The sequence below is a fragment of the Coregonus lavaretus genome (genome assembly GCF_964263955.1).
Source record: "Coregonus lavaretus genome assembly, chromosome: 8".
Lineage (NCBI taxonomy): Eukaryota > Metazoa > Chordata > Actinopteri > Salmoniformes > Salmonidae > Coregonus > Coregonus lavaretus.
In genome coordinates, this window is record NC_139995.1 from 26,526,717 (window position 1) to 26,551,762 (window position 25,046).

The following is a 25,046-nucleotide window of genomic DNA, read 5'->3' on the forward strand; positions in this document are numbered from 1 at the left end:
AGGTTGGCCCTGGTCTTCACCCGGTTTGATTTTACACTGTCCTACATACCGGGTACAAAGAACGTGAAGGTAGAGGAGAGGCCCATAGACAACACCCCCATACTCCCGGCCTCCTGCATTGTGGCGCCGGTAGTATGGGCGGTGGACGCGGACATAGAGCGGGCGTTACGCACAGAGCCATCTCCACCTCAGTGCCCAACTGGGATGCGGTACGTGCCGTCTCTTGTCCGTGACCATCTGATCTACTGGGCACATGTCCCCCTCCTCTGGTCACCCAGGTATCGGCCGTACAGTGCGCTGACTGACCGGAAGGTACTGGTGGCCTACCTTGGCTAAGGACGTGAGGGTGTATGTCTCCTCCTGCTCGGTGTGTTCCCAGAGTAAGGCACCTAGGCACCTCCCAGCGGGTAAGTTACAGCCCTTACCAGTTCCACAACGGCCATGGTCCCATTTGTATATTGACTTTCTCACTGATCTTCCCCTCTCTCAGGGTAACACCACCATCCTGGTTGTTGTGGACCGCTTTTCTAAAGCCTGCCGCCTCCTTCCTCTGCCCGGTCTCCCCACGGCCCTGCAGATTGCGGAGGCCCTGTTTACTCACGTCTTCCGGCACTACGGGGTGCCAGAGAACATAGTGTCTGACCGGGGTCCCCAGTTTACATCCAGGGTCTGGAAGGCGTTCATGGAACGTCTGGGGGTCTCGGTCAGCCTGACCTCTGGGTTTTACCCTGAGTCTAATGGGTAGGTGGAACGGGTGAATCAGGATGTGGGTAGGTTCCTGCGGTCCTACTGCCAGGACTGGCCGGGGGAGTAGTCGGTGTTCTTGCCATGGGCCGAATATGCCCAGAACTCTCTCCGCCACTCCTCTACTAACCTATCGCCATTTCAATGTGTTTTAGGTTATCAGCCAGTTCTGGCACGGTGGCATCATAGCCAGACCGAAGCTCCTGCGGTGGATGACTGGTTTTGGCGCACGCAGGAGACATGGAATGCTGCTCACGTCCACCTCCAGTGCACCGTGCATCGCCAGAAGGCCAACGCTGACCGCAACCGCAGTGAGGCCCCAGTCTTTGTATCGGGTGATCGGGTCTGGCTCTCGACCCTCCATATGCCCCTCCATCTGCCCTGTCGGAAGCCAAGCACGCGATTTGTGGGGCTGTTCAAAGTCCTGAGGAGAATAAACGAGGTTACCTATAGGTTACTACTCCCTCCAGATTACCGTATTAACTCCTCGTTCTATGTCTCTCTCCTCAGGCCGGTGGTGGCTGGTCCGCTCCAGGAGTCTGAGGTGCGGGAGGTTCCTCTGCCTCCTCTGGACATCGAGGGGGCCCCGGCGTACTCCATCCTGGATTCAAGGCATCGGGTGGGGGGCCTTCAGTACCTCGTGGAGTGGGAGGGGTACGGTCCCCTACACAAAAGTGGTCCCCTACACAAAAACGTTTGGGAACCCCTGCTCTAGCCCACATGGCACTCTGCTCAACCAATCTTACACAGGTTTGCTGGATTGTTTCATCTTTGAGACCAATCACAATGAGCTTCACAAAGAATTCAACTCCACTCTACAAGGTCTATATTCTAAAATGTTGATGCTACATTTAAATAAATTAGACCAAATGACATTGTAAATACAAACCATTGTAACCCTTCTGTCATAACTCAGAATCTATTAGACATGCATGTATTTTCCAGATGTATTTCATGAGACATCCATTACACTGTAATGGAGGAGAATCTTCAGAAAAAGAGATTAATCAAATAGTAACTGAAAGACCTTCCCAATCTCATGTTCAAGTTTGCCTCATAAGCATATTTGAAACATTCTAAAACGTAATGTAGCACAAGAAAATATGCATGAGATAAATCTCTCAGCATCCTCCACTGAGTACTGCAGCAACCATTTAGACATCTTTCTGTTTGGAGGGTTTGCTAGACAGACAAAGACATGTGTGGAATCAGTTACCCCTAACCGCATGTTTGGAGTGTAAGGAACAGTTAGCACGCGGGGTGGTTCAGAGTTTGGGAGGTTCAGGGGGAGTGAGCAAGGGGTTGTGGTAAGAAGAGAGGGTTGCCCTTTTTTACTAGCATCTGATTGATTCATGTTGTTGTCGGGGCATGGGGTCCCTGGAGAGGATGAGGGACCCTCCATGATATGCACATGGTTTTACAAGTGGCGGCAGGCTTGAAAGTGATGGGAGAGAGATGCTGGCCAAAGGCCGAAATGAGAAATCCATCAGGAATGCATTTCTTCTCGCTCTCTCTTTCTCTTTTCCTCTCTCTCTCTCTCTCTCTCTCTCTCTCTCCCTTCTGAACAGCTGCTGCTATAACTCTACTGCATTTCCTTCAGCGTTACATAAAACCACATGGTACACAAGCTGTCAGGCAGGTCCTGGAGTGGAGTCTTGTGTGTAAAAAAATGGAGCATCCCCTGTCAAGGCCTTCTTAGAACAGATGAGGACTCACAGAGAGCAGTGAACTCCCAGGTGAGGTGAGGAGGTAAAATATGGGTAAAAAATACCTGGACTGGGATGAATTAATATAGTCGCTAGTAAGTCTACATACCCCTTGCACAATCTTCTTTTGCAGCCTTAAAATTACATCTAAAAAGGGATTATATGGATTTTTTTTGCTTCCGATCTACACAACCTACTCCACAGTTTCGAAGTGAAAGAGAGGATAAAGAAAATGGTCCAAGTGAATAAAATAAAGATGTCTTGATTGCGTATGTCTTCACACCCCAGAGTTATTACTGGAAGGAAGAACCGTTGGCAGCCATTACAGCTGTTTATCATTTTGAATAAGATTATACACATTTTGCACAACTCTTAGGGCAACATACAGTATATCCATTGTTTTTGTCAAAATTGCTGAAGCTCAGTACATTTGGTTGGGAATCATTGAGTGGAAGCTATATTCAAACTTTGTCTCTGATTTGAAAACAGATTTAGGTCAGGAGGACTGAGACTGGACCATTCAGGAACACTCAACACCTCTTGGAAAGCCATTCTGGTGTATCTTTGGCATTAAAAGTTGTGTAATTGTCCCTCCCCCCAAAAACGATCTAAGCGTTAGATTTTCTCTAGAGTGTGAAGACATACACAATTAAGATGTCTTCTTCTTTAAAAAAAAAAAAAAAAAAAAAAACGATTTGCCAAATGTTGTATAGTTTTCTTTCACTTTGAAAATGTGGAGTAGGTTGTGTAAATGGGTAGATTTTTATTATTTCGGAAGACTATAGCAGGATATTAAAACAAATGTTTGCCATGTACAGGAAAACAGTGCTTTAGATTAGTGTCATAAACACATGGATAATGCTAACCCGCCATGACAGAGTGTATGTTGCATTGATTGTTTGTGTGTCTAACTAACCTGTACGCGGGCCTCAGTGAGCTTGGTCCTCTGGGCCAGCTCTTCCCTGGTGTAGATGTCTGGGTAGTGTGTCCTCTCAAAGGCCTTCTCCAGCTCCTCCAGCTGCTCGGCTGTGAAGGTGGTGCGGCTGCGACGCTGCTTCCTCTTCAGGGGAAGGTCCGGCTCCGACTCCACATCTGAACCCTCGTCTGTACGATTACCTGGGCCAAAGGGGAGGAGGGAGAGGCCATCTCAGTTAATACTAAGAAAAACACTAAAATAATACAAGGGAATTTAGCAACAATGGAAAGGAAGTCCATTTTATTGGTTGGTTATTTATCTCTTCAGTTGTCTGTGTTTACCCACAAGCCTCTGTTCTGACAGCAATCAGTCACAGTTTTTGTTGATTAACCTATGTCATTGAAAAAGGCAATAAAAAGTAGGGCTGTGACGATGCCAGTATCGCAATATCTTTTCCATGGCAAAATAAAGGTGACTCTGGATGACAACGTAATGATGTTTGTTTCCAACATTAGGGCTGTTTTCCTAAAGAAGTAAAATCCGCTTCGTGTTTTGTTTCCTTGTCACGATACTAACGAGTATCGCAATACTGGTATCATCCTGGCCCTAATAAAAAGGATGGGTGAAACCCTGAAATGGTCCATACAAGCCACTTTTTCTAGTTTAGGGGCACAACCCACTTCAGAGGCTATGTCGCTTGAGGGGGAGAGGCTGCAAAGCCCTTCAAATGACTGCTTTCCCTCTCTCCGAGCACAACAGAGCAAATATGATCTTAATCTGTGGATATATATACAGTATTTAAGAGGCCTGATACCCAATCCTGCCTGAGAGAGAGAGAGAGAGAGAGAGAGAGAGAGAGAGAGAGAGAGAGAGAGAGAGAGAGAGAGAGAGAGAGCGAGAGAGAGAGAGAGAGAGAGAGAGAGAGAGAGAGCGGGCGGGCGGGTGGGGGAGAGAGGCGCCAGAAGCTGGAGGCAGAGGGCCGCAGGCGGTTGGGGGCAGGAGGGGAGGGGGTGCTGGGTGGAAGGGTTAATCTACGCAGGCCACCTTGCTGTTCCTCACCACACTATTCTCTCACAATGGCCCAGGGCACACTGCTGCTCAAAAAACAGCACAGACAGAATATACAGAACACTATAACAATATCACACCAGAACCATTCAATCCCATATTCTGTGTTTCTATGATGCTGCTGTCAATAAATGAATTACAATATATCTTACAGTACTTTTAGGCATTCAACTAAGCTGCTGCATTTTCGCTTGAGGAATATAAATACTGCGCAAAGCCATCCAATCCAGGCCAAGAGGAATGTTTCTGACAGCGAATATGTATTACCACATCGCATTACCATTATAACTGAATTTAGGAAATTGCATCATTTTCACCTCCTCTGCATGTCTATTCAAACTACACGGCCCTTTTCATTTCTTGTTATAAAATGCATATTTTCACAAATGTGCTCATTGAGACATTGACAAGCCAGTGTTGCTCTAGGCCTAGTTGGATTGCATCAGACATGTACAGTCCAGAAGGAGAGAAGGGTAAAGAACAAAAAATGCTAGATAGCCTATAGAACGAAAGAGTTTGTGGAGAGCTCATTGTCCCTTACAGAAACCCTTTCTCCCCAACTATAATGACAACCATAATGGTCTCCTGAAAGTTAGCCCAGGTGAATCCATTGCATTGGCTATGGGCACAACTAAGCTCAGTTCAACAAAGCCCTCTCGAATGTTTCAACATACCACATGGACAAACTGAAGCCAAATAGCCTTCAAATAACAACTGAGAGAATAAAAGAGCAACTAAATCTGGCTGGGTCTCAAGGCCGGCTCTGGAGTTTAATTAAACAAGGAATTATGGGATTATATGGTGACTATCATTACAGGCCACTCGATGAGTCTTCTGAGAACGTCTTTTTGTCCCCCTGAGCTCACGCTCAACGATTCTCTGCGGATTACATGCGGCCGCAGGACATGAGGCCGCATTCATTAAATCAATTCTTTAGTCTAACCCTTTTAAATAAAGATTGATTCTCCAACACTGGCTCCCAATATTGCAGAGAACAGCCTTGAACATACAATGTTGAATATGTACATATATGGCATATCTCTTTGTTGGTTTTCATGAGGATGCACACAGGGATTTGCCGCTAACTCGCCATGACAACACTTGAGACCGGCACAGCGGTCTATAGATCACTTTTCAAAGTCACCTCTGTGTCCTACGGGGGGGGGGGGGGGGGGGGGGGGGGGTGAGGGGGGACCATGCGGGCAGAGCGGAGGGCTGCTCAATGGTTTAAAACCAGACAAACACCACAGAATTCTATTTGAGTTATTTTCTTCTGCTCAAATTTCTCTTCCTTTATTTATCTATGTGATCGGATTAAAAGTTGCATGAGTGGATATAGACTAGCCACTACTTAACATTTCAAAACAGAATCCTCCCTCTATATTCCAATGTAAGCATTTTGCAAAGCATTTACAAACAAACTGCATGGCAAACAAGACTAATGAATATGTACTGCCACCTGTGATTGAGCCCTGGTTATAGTGACATGTGTCATGGCACACGAACTACAGGCAGCAGGCAGCGTGCTCTCGGTGAAGGTCAACAGCCCTATTAGTAGTGAGTTTGGGAAACAGGGATGTGAGAAGCAAACCTCATCTCTATCCAGACCACATTTTTCTGAATGGGATGCCAAGATTAATCAACAACACTGGGGACCCACATGTAACAAAATGGGTTGTGACAGAAACAGAATTTCAGTTAAACATACTTTATGGTTCCTCTAATTGTTGGTGCAACACAGAGTTGCATGGCTGTCTGGTTAATGTATTTTACTGGCCAACCTACTCTCAGGTAAAACCCTTCAGCAGACAACACAAGACTATCTACATACACAAACAAGTCGAAATATAACGACACTGGGTGGATTACACAGTATCCACATCGTTTCATTTAAATATGTTTAACATTGTATACTTTATTCAGACAGCTGGAAACAAAAGGGGAGACAAGCAAGTGGGAGAACAGTAGGCAGGGTAGACACAGGGATTGAACCCCGGTCTTGTGACTGGCCAGGAGCGTTATCACTAGATCACGGGCTCTGCACCAAATATTTGTATTTAATGGTTGTTTGATATTTATAGATGCAGTGCCTCTCGGCCTAAATTATGGAAGAATAAACACTTACTATCTGTTTCCCAGACAACAAAGCTTTTGAATTCAAATAACACATGTTTCCTTCTTGGTTTAAAAATCTGTCAATGTTGATACAGGACAAAACGGTGGATGATTAGCCTACTACCTTGGAATAAACTCAATCCCTGTGGGCGTTGAGGTCAATTCTCTAACACTTCTCGCCGCTTTGAAACAATAAGGTACATCCTGATTAGACCTGGGTATAATGCCTCGGCTGTAATTCCATTGGAAGGTTCTGGGGATATTGATAAAGCACTCGTGCCTCGCCTCATCAGTTATCATAGCAATTAGAGCCTAATTATGTATACCATCCAGTGGGTATGATTAGACAGCCGTGTATCCTCCTTCAGGGCCCTCAGAGGGCCTTCTCAATATTGATTTAAAAATACAGCTTTGTTTAAATAGAAATTAACCAGGTATTGACGAGGTCTTCTAAATCAGAAAAGTTTTGTTTACGTTTCAAGTAAAAAGGGGAAACAAGTAAACATGTTATACCGGAAGAGCAAATTGTTTTACTAACAGACTTTAATTGAATCTCATTACTTATGAATGGAGCCATATGTTTCCCAAAGATATTGTTTAAGCTTTCTGTTCCCTCTCTCAAAATCACAGCTTTTTCCCAAAGCTACTATTTCTATCAATATCGATAGTCAGACAGAATAACAACTCAGGTCAGAACACAACCAACAACAGTGGTCTTGTCTCTGACAACCTGAGCAGTTGGTTTATAGTTTAGCGGTGAGTTTAGTGTGAGGTTTAAAGACGGTCCTCCCTCTCTTCTGATGCTCCTCACTGCTGACCCCACGGTCTGCTCAGAGCTCAGACTGCAGGCAGATGGAATCCTCATCACCCCATCCCCTCCAAACCAACTCCGGGCCAGCCCGCTAACCCTATGGACTCTCTTCTTCTCTTCCTCCTATCCTCCCTCTGAGGAGCTCCTACTCTCTCTATTCCTCCTGGGAGAGAGGCTGAGGTAATATGGCTTGGATGGACTGCTGTCCAAGCCTGTACAGTCAATAAAGACTGCTGGCTCCAGTGCTCCACAAGAACATTATGCTATAATAAACGACAAGCCCTACAATAGCAATGTCTATTAGCACTGAAGGGGACAGAAAACATACAATGACAGTCTAGAAAACGATCACAAAAAAACGGAATCTAGGCTACACTCCAACACCCTCAGCTACAACTGATCACCACAACACTACAACACAGGAGGCTACTAGAAATGCTTCAACATGACAACACAAACATCCTCAATGCCAAGATGTCTAATATGGTCAAATATTAACCAATATAATCACATCAACATTGTGTCAGTGAATATTTAGGTAAAATATCGAAAATATAGGTCAGAAATTGATACTTGGACTGCATATTAAACCTGTGAGGTATTTAACGATAACAAGCGATTAAGAAGCCACCATGATGACACATGGGGGGGAAGCGTCATTCTTCGTCTCTCAGATTGCCTCTGAGTCAGTATTAGCTCAACACTATGGTGTGTATCCCTATCCTTGTCCCATGCAGGCTGTTTCTGATACCAAAACCAATGGCCTCAATATCAGCTATACCTTTCCAAAATACCTAAGACAGAGGGAAAAAACAGACAGGGCTTTGGCAGTGAAGCATTAGCTCATAATGGCTCATTTTGAAAAGCATATTAGTTCCAGCATAATTACAATCAGGCCACACGCTCAGTGTTCTGCAGGCATTCACAGGACCAGCCTCAGAGAACCCAGTCACACCAGTTGACTGTGACTGACAGCACATTTTGTTTATTGGTAGTCTTTTTTTCATTCATTCCCACAGGAAGAAAATAACATCCCATCTTTTCTCTCTATTTATGTTTACTTGTTTATTTTGTGCATGCCTTTTGTCGTAGTTGATGTCGCAATTATACTTTTTGTCAGTCGGAGGGGAGGAATATCAAAAGGCCTAATTATGCAAACAGGCCCTGTGATAAGCAGCAAACGCCTGAGATGGGATCTGCTATCTCTGACATCCATCTGTCTCTGTGCTGTCTCTCCTGCTCCAGGCCTGAATATAAACATATCTTCCTGTCACCAAGACTGCATGGGATTCAACCCCACATACTGGAGAGGAGGGATGTTTTCGGGGGCGGGGATCATACAGCAACATCAAATAGCTGACAACTACTCCATTTGCATTTTTCAGAGAATGGGGCGGTATTTCTCCTGAATGCACTTCCCTGTGCGTCCCTAAGTGTTTGCCAAATTAGGAGAGCCATGGGAGACGATTCAGTTGTGCTACTGAAGGATGGATTTAACATAGAAACAGTATAGTACTCCATGAAAACAAACCTTATAGTACTTAATGAAAACAAACTTTATAGTACTTAATGAAAACAAACCTTATAGCAGTCCATGAAAACAAACCTTATAGTACTCCATGAAAACAAACCTTATAGTACTCCATGAAAACAAACCTTATAGTACTCCATGAAAACAAACCTTATAGTACTCCATAAAAACAAACCTTATAGTACTTTGTGAAAACAAACCTTATAGTACTCCATGAAAACAAACCTTATAATACTCCAATGAAAACAAGCGACAAGAGGAACTACCCACTCAGCTAGACAATGAGCCAGAGACTGAAATAAAAACCTCAATGGTTAATTTAGCAGAATACTTCATAAAGAATCTCCTCTGTTAGTTACCTCGGTCACCAACCAGAAAACATCTCCAACATGAGAATATGGCAAGGAGAATATGATAATATGGCAAGGATGTACCTACCTAATGTTAATATACTGAAATCAACTTGAATTATCATCGTCTCCCCAGGTACCAGTGACCTTTTCAGAGCCTGGCTTGGCATTTATCACAAATTGAATCTGGAGTTGATGATCAGCAACCACTGGTATGGCTACTGTCATCTGCTTGCAATAAACAAAAGTAACTACTCTAAATGAAAAAAGTAGAGTTACAGTATTGCACAATTTAGATTATGAGTGTGGTTGAGAGTCGACAACAATGGACTCTCAACCAAGCACTGACTGTATAAATATACCTAAATGACATCGCATTGATCTTCCCCTCCTCTCTCAAACCGTACAATCAGTTCTGTCCACTGCTTAACAGGTGGCTTAGGACCAAGGGCAGGTGTCTCCCGAGAGACTCAACAGTAAGTGGAAAAAGATCCTTCACACCAATGTACATCTCATACCACAAGAGTACTATGATCTAGAGGCCCATAGCTTCTCACTATGACCCCCTCCTCATTCATTTAGGACTAAACCTGAGCCTCACATCCAACCAAAAATCCAACCTTCGACTGTTTTCTTGTGTCTCATTGCCAGTGTCAAAAATGTGTCTATTTTCCCTCCAATCTACATTCCAAAGAACTGATACTTTTCTTTTCTCTTCTCTGGGATAGAATCCCATTCTTTAGAAAGGAGAGAGCGCCTGCAACACAGGAGGAAAAGGCAAGAGGAGGAAGAAAGACGGGAGGCTCTATAATCTTTGGCTCTCACAACAAACAATTAGCCCCATTTTCTTTTTTTGAGGTTGGGCAAAAAATGACGAAGGGGGGAGAAAGGAGAGAAGAGAGGGAGAAGCGGCGAAAAGCGATGCTCTTTTATGGCTCTTGTCATATGGATGAAGGCGTGGCGCGTCCATGAGAGCACACGCTCACCTTCAACAACAGGGCGTCCACTGGGCCTCCCGGCCCTTTCAGCCCAGAGAGACAGACTCCTCAGGGGGCCATTAGAGCATGAATAGAGGCCTGACAGCTCTGTGCAGCTCTGCGGGGCATCCATAAACGCTGACATATTGACTCCCCAGGCCTCTGCTCTGCTCTCTCTGCCTGAGTGTGAAACCGTGAAGGGCTTGAAGGGTGGGATTCCTCTTTTTTATACATACATTCTACCGGTTGGACGTGGGATATTACTAACAATATGATCGTAACCCTTTTCAGAAATGCCTTCTTATTGTGTGGGAGAAAATACTGTTTCTCGAAAGCGGGTAAACTAGTATATTCATAGTTTTATCAAAACTTAAGATTTCACTTTTGTTACATTGTTGTTATTTGCACAAAGGCAAACTTAACAAACAAAAGTTAATGTAGTTGGAGTATTTCTTCACTGTCAAAACAGGTAAAGCAAAAACTCATATTACAATTCAGATGGATATTTTGGGAAGTTTTCACAAACAAGTCTGATAGAAATAATAGAACTAAGTAACAACTAAAAACTGTATGTGACTATGATGCCAGGAGTAAAATGCACTCTCCCCTTAAAGCGGTGTCGCTCTCTGAGCCCAGCTTCACACCAGGTATTCTGGTGTCCAAAGGGAAGTCATTCCCTGGGATCCATGCTAATTGAGGTCACAGTAAAAGTAATGAAATGGTCCCTGCTAACTGGCACTGGAACTAGAGCCCCCGTCCTCCAACAAAGGCTCCTGAACCTACCCAGGAAATCAAACAGTAACTCTGGGCTATGAGTGGAGGTCTCTAGGAGGAACAACTCATTTTCTCAACAAAGCCAAGGAGAGATTACTTTACACAGAATATGAATGCACAGCAGACAATTTCTCATGCCCAGGAATGTTTCCTAATTTTCTGGACAATATCAGACCGTAAACATTTTTCATTGTGCAAGTTTTTATGGTACAAGGGACAGCTGGAAGAGTAGTGATGGAATTTGTGAAGTGAAGTCTTTTTTATCACAGTCAAGGGAATATAAAAGTACAAAATCCAAAACATAATATCCATAATCCATAAACACAGCAATTGTGTAGAATTGCCAACAATGTCCACCATTTTAAAACATGTTGGCAGTCTTGTTTGAGGGACATACCACTACACAACATACCATAAATCTGACAATAACTACCTAATGGTCCCTGGGGGTTAACCCCTATACTAATGATGCCTCTATTACTACACACATGGGACACAGCAACCCTAAGGCCTAATTAGGAAACCTAATGGATCATGATGCTGGGCATGAGTCTGACCCTGAATTAGTGAGGTCATAACCTACGTGTACAAACACTGTAAACAAATAAATAAATAAACAAACAAACAAACAATCGATTGTGCCGACAGGTAAAAGACAGACTATCTCAAGATAATAGAAGCAAGAATTAAAGAAGTGAAACCTATAATTCACTCTTTCATTTTGCTTCTTAAACTTGAATGAGATTCAGTAAATTCTAACTGAACAAACACTTGCGTATTTCCAAATAGTTCCTGAGGATCCAGAAATAATATTTCCTGTTTAGAGGGTTGGAGGGGGACATCAGTAAATCGTCACAGTGCTTGATATTAACATTTGAAATCTGTGCTCCATAGTGTGGCTTTACAATGTAACGGAGAAGCAAAGCGTTTTGAAATGAGAATACATATTCCCCAAGGAGAGAATGACAGAGGATGTAGAAATAAGCCCATTAGTTGAAAATGGAGGACCAGGCTCCATTTGAAGTTATTTTGCAGGCTAGAATGGCAGCTCCACCCCACCATTTCAACTCTCTCCATAACATTTTAACTGGGTGGAAAGAAACACAATTCTGATTTGCAACACTTACGGGAACATGTTTATTGTCTTTGTGCATGTTAAAAAACATCCTCATGCACAATTAAAACAAATGAAGATTGCAGTTGCAAGGCAGATTAGGAGCATAACATGGGAAACGTTCTGGCCCTAAGTAGCATAGGCTAATGGTGATTTTTAAACTAGCAGACCATGGTCAATGTCTCTCATTCATCACTAAGAGAGCTGGGCACACTGCTCTAAACGTAATTACTGTTGCACATTATGGGGGCTATTCCTGTTTTGTAATAAAATTAGCCAGAAATGCTTGTTGTGTTTTCTAATGCCACACATTGGCGTAATGCAACGCACTGTCCTGATCTGTGCCAGCTGTCAAACACTGACGACTCTGACAGCCAAGGCAAATCAGAGAAAACGTTTTAAAATAAATTCTGAGGAACTGAACAACTCATCCATTATAAAATGTACTGAGGATACAACAAAGGAAGCCAGATAGCCTGCTGTACTGTATTCACTCATATGTCATTTGCATTCATCATTACTCTAGCCACTCTCAATTCTACTGTTTGTCAAAATAACAAAGGCTTAATCACCCAGGAAAGATCTATTTGTGCCAATGGTTCCAGTTATTACACTGTCCGCCATCATATTTTGTTATGATCAAAGGCATGGGATTCATGTGCTGGTCATCACTGCAGATATTCCTCAGCAGCACAAACCATCTAAATATAGTCTAGGAATAGACCACACAGTAGAAACCAAATCCAAACAAAACAAGACTGGAAAATTGGAAGTGAAGAATAACAACCGATTCCAATATGTTCAACTGAGTGAGACAAAGGATGTATGGACTAGCAATGAATCCTGAGTCTAATTACATGACTGTGAATCACAAGCAAACAACAGCAAAACTTGATGGACACCGTAAATACTGAGAGGTTGTATTATATGAAGAGATTTCTAGGTATTCAACAAATCTAGCTCATATTTGAAGCAAAGTAGATCTACGGGGGGCTTTGAGTGGGAAAGTTGAGAGCTGCTGGTTTTACGGGCACAGTCCTGTAATGCATGCTCTCATATAAAACACTTGTAACACAGCCCTGCTAATAGAGCAGGAACCAATAGGAATGTTACAGAGACAGGTGTTCTGTCTAATGGGATCATAAATACTAAATAGAACAGTCTTTTATCTGATGGAAGCTTTAATAAGGCAGAAATCAAAGACGCCGTTGCATGCTGGCTTGGCTCATGATCTGTAAGGCCTGCATAGACATGCTATAAAAGCAGAGACCGAAAATTATAATGACAGTTTACAGATTCACGTGCCATTCATGTAACATTCATGTCACTATCCATCAACATTGAGCAACTATTATGTGGTTTAAGAGCAAGAATAATTCAAGTACAGTAGATTTTAAAAAAAAATCCAAAACATTATTTGAAATAATTTCATAAAAAGACCTGGTTAAATATTGATCAAATAATGAAACTTGTCTGTCCCTTTAAGGAAATGTCCCTTATTCCTCCCCCCGACCCTGACCTCTCTGCTGGATAGGGCAGTACCACCAGGAGTAATATACCTCACCAGGGGCTTCTCCCCACTGGTTTGTGATCTCTCAATACCATGAACGCCTAGGACCAGTTTATTACTAGCCAACACTATGATGGGTATTTCATTACAACAAACCCCATGGTCATTGGGTGGGTTAATGTGTGCTTGTTTATTGCTGCAAATGGTAAGGGCTTAGCCAAGGTTGTGTTTATGGTCGTCAAGGGGATATATCAAACCAAACAATTAAATGAGATTGTTGTCTCTTCCAAAAACAAATACTACAGGTTTCCTACTACTGAAACCTTTCCAACTAATCTCCACCACTGGAGAGAACCCTTGTCTCTTCTGGTGGCTTGGCCTAGAATCAGCAGTGAGTGAGAAATAAATGGACTTTAAAAAACATTGCTTTTCTTGTCAAGACAGATACCCACTCTAGAGCAGCAACAGTCCAAATGTCAACTCATTCCCTTTCCAATCCCTCTGGTGTGTTTAAAGCGACACCTCTGTCTCTGTCTAATGAGAGAGAAGGTCTGTGGTCCCGAGGGCCAGTGGTCCTGTCATCACTGAATGCTGCTCTGGACAGCCCAGTGATTGTCCACTATCAACGTTAATACCCTCCAACCAGGATTCATTACAGCTCTAAATCTATGAATGAACTAGCCACGGGCAGGAGCAAACCAACCATTAACAAAGCACTGGCCACAAAAAGAAATAGGTCTCCAAGGACTCCAGACTAAATTGGATTGCCAATACGAACTAAACCACAGACGTTTGAGAAGTTGAGAAAAACAACAGAAGAAGAGAGAAATACTCCAGAGCCCATCATGACTCCACTTGGTAAACCAACACAGTATTGATCGTCTCATTTTTGGTTTGTTTAGAAAAGCCTCATCCCTGCTAATAGCTGTCTGAGAGTGTCATCTCTCCCTTGTCCTCCCCCTCTCCTATCCTCCCGTGCCCACTCCCTTTATGTGTTTATTTTCACTGGGCCTCACATAGTTTGGGTTCAATGTGGTGCTGGGACTAGGGTACGGGGCATTGGACTGAGGTGCGATTGTGTTGCTAATGTTGACACCTGCCAGATCAGGCTGGGGCTGTTTGGGGCCCTGCGCTCTACGAGCTGGATGCGCCCCCTCTTTAGCCAGATTAAGTATGGGTCGCTGAGGTCAAATATCACAGGATTCCCTCTGATTATGGGAGGCAGAGATCCAGAGACTGACTGGGCTAAAGAGAAGGGCTGGACAGAGAAAGACAGTGAAAGAGAGGTCATAAGAAAGCATGATGTCAAGGATCGTTCACATGATGTTCTATAATGTATATATTGTATAACTTTTGGAACTTGATAAATAAAGATATGTAAAAAAAAACAGAGGTAATAAGAGAGAGAGAGAGGGATAGAAAGTGACACACCTTTCTCAAATAAAAGGAAGGGGAATAATGTGTCTTGATATACACTACCGGTCAAAAGTTTTAGAACACCTACTCATTCAAGGGTTTTTCTTTATTTTTACTATTTTCTACATTGTAGAATAATAGTGAAGACATAAAAACTATGAAATAACACATATGGAATCATGTAGTAACCAAACAAGTGTGTAAAGCTGTCATCAAGGCAAAGTGTGGCTATTTGAAGAATCTCAAACATAAAATATATTTTGATTTGTTTAACACTTTTTTGGTTACTACATGATTCCATATGTGTTATTTCATAGTTTGGATGTCTTCAATATTATTCTACAATGTAGAAAATAGTAAAAATAAAGAAAAACCCTTGAATGAGTAGGTGTTCTAAAACTTTTGACCGGTAGTGTACAACAACATTTTTGTGCTACTTCTCAATATCTTGCAGTAAATCAATGCATCGTGTTTTTCAAAGCAAAAGAAAAAGCCCCTCAGTAGTCTGTTATCTCCTTGTTAAGAACATTAACAGTGTTCCAGATAGAATAGATAGAATGCTTTCCACCAGAGCAAAAACAGAAAAAAATTGTTTTAAAATAATTGCATTACAGTAAAACACAGCTAACCACAGCACATCGTTTCCCACTTCATCTATCTGAGATAAAACTGCTAACTGATCTCTTTTTCTACAGTGGAAATAAGAAAAAAATAATGGGTGTAAAAAAGAACATTTAGCTGTACTATTAGATTGTCTTACCACTACCTGTAGTCTATGTTGCAATTTCCTTACAGAACTGACTGAGGAATTGGAAAATGCACTGTTGTTTTTCTCATGGAAGAGGACATTTGTCAATGTGTCATTAAGTTGAATGAATTTGAAGAATGTTCAACTGTCTGGCTATTATGTGTAGTATATCTAAGTGTGCAGGGAGAAAATCACCCTGGCTATGACAGTCAGTGCCTGCCCAGATCCTTCTCTTCCTCCCTCTCTTCTGCAATGTACATTAATGCAGGAAAGGCCAGATCTGAGCTGCAGCAGAAGAACCCTTTCCTTTTAAACTGCTGCTGTCCAGCCGGATCGTGTCAGTTTGAAGGCCCCATTCAAAAGTGTTCATGCATCTGCCTTTGAGACACAATAGCAGCTAGTTTATAAACTGTCTGCCTGGGCGCCTAAAGGCTTCAGTTCTTATTGTTTTCAGCCCCTTAATAAACTTTTTGGAGGAGTTCATCAACTCGCCTGAATAGCCTATACAGCGAGTCTCAATACAGAAAATAACAGAAGGTTATTTTCTCCTCCCTCTCCTTTCTCTCTTTCTTCTAGTGGCCATTCGTCTGACAATGGAAAAACTATGCTGTCAGATATCACAAGGGGTTTAGTCCCAATACAAGAAAGAAGAAGAAGAAAACTATTTTCAAAAAGGGAATGGAGACAATTGAATTTCCACTTCTTCTAAACCAGAGAGAGGATGATTCAAGCTCCAAAATCTATTTTGCAATGGAAAACACACAAAACTATATTCAAAAGACAAACACAGACAAACTCAGATAATATATTAGTCTCATGGGGATGCCTGATCAGTCAGCAAATTATAGCCTACACTTGATTTTTGAAATAACAATTTTGTAAACACACTATCGAAAAACACACTATCGAAAAAGCCTATTAAAAAGTTAATAAATATTTGTGGGGTTTTAAGAAGTCTAGGACATCCATTAGATAGGCAGCACAAATCACAGGGAAGCAATAAACATGTAATATTGGCTATAAGCCATTAATCCACTGTTATACCTTTTAAACTGTGTGATATATATTTTTGCAAACTTAAACTTTAATAGATGTCTATTCTAATTAATTTCATACCTAATTAGAATGCACCGCCACAGTCCATGCGCGAACTGCCCTGTTTAGCCCGCTTGATGGCCATAATTGACGCAGTAGCAGAAGACTTTTGACAAAAAAATGATAATCCATGGAGCAGTCCAACTCGAAGCGCCCTCATGCTCATCCCCTTCTAGGTCTCCCCAAAAAGGCTTGAAAGCCACATTGGCTGGCCCTGACCAACCGCCTACTGTTTCCCACCGATGCACGTTTCCCACCGATGCACTTGAGCGTTTAAACGCCCTAATTAGATCTGACAAGGTAAACGAGTTAGTTTCAGAAAAGGAAAAGCTGGTCAAGTTATCATTTCCGAATCAGACTCTTGATCCCTAGCTTACCCCTGTCGTCCTCCATAGTCTCAGTCTCCACATAAAGGAGTGTTTAGTAGAATGTCACAGAAGTCAACGTCCAATAATCTTATTGCTAATTAATAATGGATACCTTTAATAATAAGAAGAAGAAGAAGAAGAAGAAGAAGAAGAAGAAGAAGAAGAAGAAGAAGAAGAAGAAGAAAAAGAAGAAGAAGAAGAAGAAGAAGAAGAAGAAGAAGAAGAAGAAGAAGAAGAATCATATAATTTCAAAAGCAATACAGGCCTACTGTGAGCTTATGCAATGCCATGCGCTCAACATTAGCAGCAAGAAAATAATAACCAAATCTAAGACCAAATAATATTATATTTGGTTTTTAATTATTTTTGGTGAAAAAATATGGTAGGCCTACACCTTCATATTTGTGTCGACCTGTTCAATGAATAGGCCTACAATATAAACGCCCCAGGTGCATTGCAATGTAAGAATCGCTGGACTATGTTGATGAGAATCTCGTTATTTCGTTTTTGTTGAATAATAGGAGAATAGTAATAACAGTATCCTACATTGTGTCATTACCATCATCATTTTGTCATCATTATTTGTTTAGTTGATATTTTCGACTGAAAACGGTGCGTTCTTGCAGAGGCGGCGTCATGCAGCATTGTTGGAGACAAGTTTTGGAAAAGTTGGCTGAAATAATTAATATAGCCTACCTTGAGTAGGCCTACCTGGGGCCCTCTCTGTGGGATACCAAGATCAATTACAGGGGGACCTGCAATGAGTTGGATAGGCAGTAGCGATGCGTGGGTAAAATCACTGGGGAAGCCAGAAAAGAAAGCCATATTACAACCTATGTGTTGTGATAATTGCGTTGTTTGCTCTATAACCTGTTAGTTCATATGCCTTGCGACTGTGATATATAGGCCTAAGGCCGAGACAATAAGAAGACAGAGTGGCAGAATAAATTCAACCACACATTTGTTTCATCACAAAACCGGAGAGCAACCTCTGTCCGGTGAAGTCCACAAAGCATATTGCATGTAACAAACAGTTACATGACCTACAGCATTGTGAAGCAAGTTAATGTTTCAGACATTTTCCGACCACTAAACAACTATTGATTTAGAACCACAGAGAGTTACCGCAAGTCGCAAAGAAAACAGGAGCTTCCTCCACTATTCCAGCACCATTTCAACTTCAACATTTCAACATCATCAAATCACCTATGCTTAGTCTAATACAGTGACAACTACAAGATACCAAAAACGATTTAGTCCAATCAACGTAAGCTAAATATGATGTGGCTGTCCATGGTTCTGATTTCTGTGTGTGTGCGTGTGGGCGTACGTGCGTGCGTGTGCGCTCGTGCAAGTAGAAACACCATGTTGACTCTCCCTACTTGTAGAGAAACGCCAATGTCCTCCTCTTCTCTTTCATGTTGACAAAACGGTCTATCACTCTGTCATGCAGTCCATGCTTTTATTTTTTTTGTCCTAGGCTACCTGGCTAAAATGATTGCTCGCTAGCCTAGCTTCCTTTCATGGGCAACGTTAGCTAGTTAACATTAGCCTTCTACTAGCTACATATTTAACTTCCATCCTCTCAGGCCAGGGGCACCGCACAATGTATGAATTAATGGTTGGATCAGAATCGCTGTTATAATCATTGGCCAGTACAGAGAATTAAGTAAAACCACAAATCCAAATCCCTATCTCCATCCATGGCTAATATAGGAAAAGGCCAATTTTAGCTAGCTAGCTAGTCACCAGAGGACAACTACACAACGAGATGCAAGAATTCAAGTTGTTTCTGTCAATGACTTATGCTCTCAATGCGATTTTATAGGAGTGACGCCAAATCCCAACTGGCTTCCCTTGACACTTTTTTTTGGTCCGCCAGGACCATTCACAGTTGAGCTCACTCAGTTTAGCTCAACGCTGATTGGCTATTATTTTATACTTTTTTATCAAGGGAGGCCAAATGCTCGCTGGCTTCCCTTGCATTCAATGCTACGGTCGACAACAATGTCATACTCTTTTGGACCAGACAGCATCAGATAGATGGCCTACACATACAGAGACAGAGGGGCGCTGTTTCGCTCGCTTGGATGCTTTCTCCGGTGAGATAATCTCAGCCTCTTGCGAATTGAAGGAAAATTATGAAACCCAGAAACGAAAGGTGGGGGGGGGGGGGTCAATTTTGGGGGGAAGCCTGGCTCCCCTTGGCATCCATGAACACACGCCACTGTTTTTAGGGGCCCCTGCACCAGTCAAATACCTGCACAGAGGTGTCTATACCAGCCATGCTCAAGTTAAACGGGAACAAACTGAAATATGTCATGCAATAGTGCTAAACTAGCGACTAGTTTGGGAAAGTTTGGCATTATATACTGAACAAAAATATAAACGCAAGATGCAACAATTTCAACGATTTTACTGAGTTACAATTCATATAAGGAAATCAGTCAATTGAAATGAATTCATTATGCCCTAATCTATGGAATTCACATGACTGGGCAGGGGCGCAGCCATGGGTGGGCCTGGGATGGCATAGGCCCACCCACTTGGAAACCAGGCCCACCCGCTGGGGAGCCAGGCCCAGCCAATCAGAACGAGTTTTTCCCCACAAAAGGGCTTTATTACAGGTATAAATAAATACTCCTCAGGGTGGTTGGTCACAGACCATCCCGCAGGTGAAGTTGCCGGATGTGGAGGTCCTGGGCTGGCATGGTTACACGTGGTCTGCGTTTATGAGGCCGGTTGGACGTACTGCCAAATTCTCTAAAACAACGTTGGAGGCGGCTTATGGTAGAGAAATTAATGTTCAATTCTCTGGCAACAGCTCTGGTGGACATCCTTGCAGTCAGCATGCCAATTGCACGCTCCCTCAACTTGAGACATCTGTGGCATTGTATTGTGTGACAAAACTGCACATTATAGAGTGGCCTTTTATTTTCCCCAGCACAAGGCGCACCTGTGTAATGATCATGCTGTTTAATCAGCTTCTTGATATGCCACACCTTTCAGGTGGATGGATTATCTTGGCAAAAGAGAAATGCTCACTAACAGGGATGTAATTTGTGCACAAAATGTTAGAGACATAAGCTTTTTGCGCGTATGGAAAATGTCTGGGATCGTTTATTTCAGCTCATGAAACATGGGACCAACAATTTACATATTTCAATTATATTTTTGTTCAGTATAATTACTAATTATTATTATTATTATTATTAGTATTATTAATTATCATAGTTACTCGTCTTATAACATTATTAATGTTTCCTTATTCTCCTATAAGGAGATCATACAGGGGAGTACTTCAGCGCATGGACAAACTTTCAAATCAAATTAAATTGTATTTGTCACATGCGCCAAATACAACATGTGTAGACTTTACCGTGGAATGCTTACTTACAAGCCCTTTCATAACAATGCAGAGTTAAAAAGTACGAAAAATAAATAAATTAGCAAATAGGGGGGGGGAAAGGAAATAGTAATACAATAAAATAACAATAAAGAGGCTATATACAAGGAGTACCGGTACCAAGTCAATGTGCAGGGGTACGAGGTGATTTAAGTGATTGAGGTAATGTACATGTAGGTGGATGTAAAAGTGACTAGGCAATCAGGATAGATAATAAACAGAGTAGCAGCAGCGTATGTAAATGTGTGTCTATGTGTGAGTGTGTGTGTGGCGTCAATATGCATGTGTGCGGGGTGTATTATGTGTGTGTGAGCATATGTAGTGTGTGTGTGTGTGTGTGTGTGTGTGTGTGTGTGTGTGTGTGTGTGTGTGTGTGTGTGTGTGTGTGTGTGTGTGTGTGTGTGGTGTGTGTGTGTGTGTGTGTGTGTGTGTGTGTGTGTGTGTGTGTGTGTGTGTGTGTGTGTGTGTGTGTGTGTGTGTGTGTGTGTGTGTGTGTGTGTTGGAGTGTCAGTGTAGTATGTGTGAGTGTGTAGGTAGAGTCCAGTGAGTGTGCATCAAATCAAATCAAATCAGAATAGAGCCAGTGCAAGAGAGTCAGTGCAAAAAAAAGGAGGTCAATGCAAATAGTCAGGGTAGCCACTTGATTAACTGTTCAGCAGTCTTATGGCTTTGGGGTAGAAGCTCTTCAGGAGCCTTTTAGTCCCAGACTTCAAACTCTGATACCACTTGCCATGTGGTAGCAGAGAGAACAGTCAATGACTTGGGTGGCTGGAGTCTTTGACAATGTTTAGGGCCTTCCTCTACCACTGCCTGGTATAGAGGTCCTGGATGGAGGGGAGCTCGGTCCCAGTGATGTACTGGGCCGTACACACTACCCTCTGATGCAGCCAGTCAAGATGCTCTCAATGGTGCAGCTGTAGAACTTTTTGAGGATCTGAGGGCCCATGCCAAATCTTTTCAGCCTCCTGAGGGGGAAGAGTCGTTGTCGTGCTCTCTTCACGACTGTGTTGGTGTGTTTGGACCATGATAGTTCCTTAATGATGTGGACAACGAGGAACTTGAAGCTCTCGACCCGCTTCACTACAGCCCTGTCAATGTGAATGTGGGCCTGCTTGGCCCTCTGTTTCCTGTAGTCCATGATCAGCTTTTTGTCTTGCTGACGTTGAGGGAGAGGTTGTTGTCCTGGCACCACACTGCCAGGTCTCTGACCTCCTCCCTGTAGGCTGTCTCATCGTCATCGGTGTTCAGATCTACCACCGTCGTCGGCAAACTTAATGATGGTGTTGGAGTCGTGTGCGGCCACGCAGTCGGTGAACAGGGAGTACAGGAGGGGACTAAGCACGCAGCCCTGAGGGCCCCCCGTGTTGAGGGTCAGCATGGCGGATGTGTTGTTGCCTACCCTCATCACCTGGGGGCGGCCCGTCAGGAAGTCCAGGAAACAGTTGCAGAGGGAGGTGTTTAATCCCAGGGTCCTTAGCTTAGTGATGAGCTTTGAGGGCACTATGGTGTTGAACGCTGAGCTGTAGTGAATGAACGGCATTCTCACAAAGGTGTTCCTTTTGTCCAGGACTTTCAGCCCAGGCTGTGTACCTGCATGCAGCCAATGATGCTTTATATACATCATTGCATGCAGCCCACCTGTTGCAAGTAACTGAAGCAATACAGGCAAGGCAATATGCACCAAAATTACATTTTGATAAAAACAACCATTTATATTTTAATTATGACATAATTACATTGGAACAAGGGTACTGACAAAGCATTCTCCCAAAATAGAACTTGACTCAATAGATGTCTGGAGCACCCTCACCATTATGCATGGAACAACATATATCTCTGAATACCTGTTTTTCAAGCATGATATATCCCTGTGTGTGTGTGTGTCTGTTTGTTTGTGTGTGTGTGTGTGTGTGTGTGTGTGTGTGTGTGTGTGTGTGTGTGTGTGTGTGTGTGTGTGTGTGTGTGTGTGTGTGTGTGTGTGTGTGTGTGTGTGTGTGTGTATGTGTGTGAGCGCAAGTAAGAAGCACACATAACCAAAGTGTCAAGACAGACCATATAACTATATCATTATTGAAACACTATACTATGATATTCTCATTTTTAAAAACGTGTGATAGGGTCAGCAAAAGTTTTAATGAAAATTGGCTAAGTAAGACACAGGCAGAAATGATAGGAACATCCTGCACACTGCTGCTATAAGCCGGGCCTTGAGGGCAATACTTCATAATTTGTGCCATATGGCTTTTGTCCGAAAATCTGTTCTGCAACCCCCATGCACACTAAATACCGTGGTGCTAACAAAACGCTTGCAAAAGTATCAACTACATTAAGGAAATGTGAAATGAGTAGTCTAGTCTAGATTAAAAAGATCATCATCATCATCAACATCAACAACAACAACATCATAAACAAGGAGGAAGAGGAACACATGCACGAATTAAAAGGTCCTAAAGTGATGATGTATCTTAATTTAGTTTTGAAAAACGTATGACTCATAGTATAGGCCAATATTTTTATATTTTTCAAGCATGAAATGTTAACCTTGGAATGCTATATCGCAACCAATAACAATGTACAGTAAATGAGCGGGGAAATTGAATCCTTTTAAGTTATTAAGCAGGAAAGGATTATGAACTCTCTTTATAAATGAGGTAGAAATCCCCATGTCTTCTTCTACACTTCTCAATGTCCCCTAAATAGCTGGAGAGGGAAGATTGTCAATTTTGGAGAATCCCACAAGAGATCGAAAAACCATTCTTCTAAGTAGTGTGCACGTGATAGGACTTGTCCCACGTGGCAAACATTGCTTTAATTAAAAGACCAGACCAGCCAAAAGACACGCAGGCTTGAAAACACTGTCTGTCAGTTTGCAGTATGATAAACCACCATTGTGTTTGCGCCGCCACAATAATGTTTCTGATTAGCATAAGGATCGAGTTGTCCTCATCTACTTTCTATATTTCCTTGGCTTGCTCTCTATAATTTTTTCTATTTTTAACAAGAATGCGGAGAACGAAAATCCTGCACATGTCAAATTCGCGGTCCCCCTCAAATTCACAGGTCGCCCAAAACAGTGGGTATAATTGCGCGTTAACGCTCCTTCCGAGGACAGAACGAATCGAGACCTAATCGTTCAAATGTTGTCTGTATCCGTTTAACTTGTCATTACCATCGGTTGACGTGTTATTTAGAAATCAGCCGCGTGACATAGGCTATACATCACTGTGTGTTCAGATACCAACACGAGGTGTGAAAATATTGTTCCTTTATCACAGTGGCGGGTAACGATACTGTTAATTGTATAAAAGCTTGTAAACCATGACCCCTGCTAAATATTGTTCAGCGTCGAAGGATTCGGCTTCGGTGCAAACGATTTAGCATAAATTAGCAAAACTGGAGAGCGTTTAGTCTTTAGCCTATGTCAGTGACTGATTTATGCGTTTTGAGCCTAAAAATTCAGTGTCCTGTCAAAATCAAGACAAAGCTTTTCTAACAAACCTATTTGAATTCTAATTATGACCGGCTTGGGTAATTTGATTGGTTCCAGGATTACAACATGGTCTTTATCGTGATTTTGACTGGCCGTTTCCATAAAATAGCCATGCATGCTTACAGTAGTCTCTAATTTACATTATTTGACAGAATTTGGTAGCCTATTGTTTTTGTAGGCTATAATTGATTTAAAATGTTTACAAACGGTTTTAAATAGCTCAATGTGATTTCTTAATTGCAATTAATATATTGTTTTGAAGCAGAACATATTATTATGAATATATAATAATAATAATAATAATAATAATAATAATAATAATAATAGGATATTATTAGGCTATTCGTATTATTTTATATTATTATTGTCAATAATATCTTAATCGATTATATAATTAACTGTTGCCAGGGTTTTCAGCTTTTGCCCTCTGTGTGTAAGAAATCTACCAATGTAAATTCCAGTGAAATGTGGCGAAAGCGGGCTGCGGGGAGGTTAATCCGAGTTTAATGCAGTGAAGCACAGAGCAGGGTCTGGGCTATGATGGGTGTGTTATCTCTGCCCAACATTTGGGTCTCCCTCAATTTCAACCCAGTAAAATATCTGCAAGAAAGTGCAGATGGAGTTACTCTCAACGCCTGAGGATTTTTTTTATTAATAGCTAAATAACTTCCCCATACTTTTATTAAATCTCTCTCACACACACTTTTCCAGATGGATTTGTTTGAAGTGGTCTCTCGCTTCATTCCCCTGTCCTTCTCATTCAGCACGGCTTTAGCCCCCGAAATATAGCTACATTATATTTCCGGAGATGTGTGTGTGTGTGTGTGTGCGTGCGCGCGTGTGTTTGTCCATATGCATGCATGCATCGAACACACTCATTTCAAAGCTTTCTTTATTTTGGTCTTTA

General features: G+C 42.3%; 1 protein-coding gene across 2 annotated transcripts in view; it reads right to left on the reverse strand.

Annotated features, from left to right (window-relative positions):
- The window catches only part of LOC311133786 (paired box protein Pax-7), a gene marked incomplete at both ends in the record, with an annotated part of 60,047 nt that overhangs the window by 28,761 nt on the left and 6,240 nt on the right, over window positions 1-25,046 (reverse strand). For both annotated transcript variants that reach the window (XM_084167356.1, XM_084167355.1), the window contains one exon: window positions 3,367-3,566. In XM_084167356.1, the coding sequence (XP_084023482.1) occupies window positions 3,367-3,566 (200 nt within the window). The remainder of the gene's footprint in view (window positions 1-3,366; window positions 3,567-25,046) is intronic.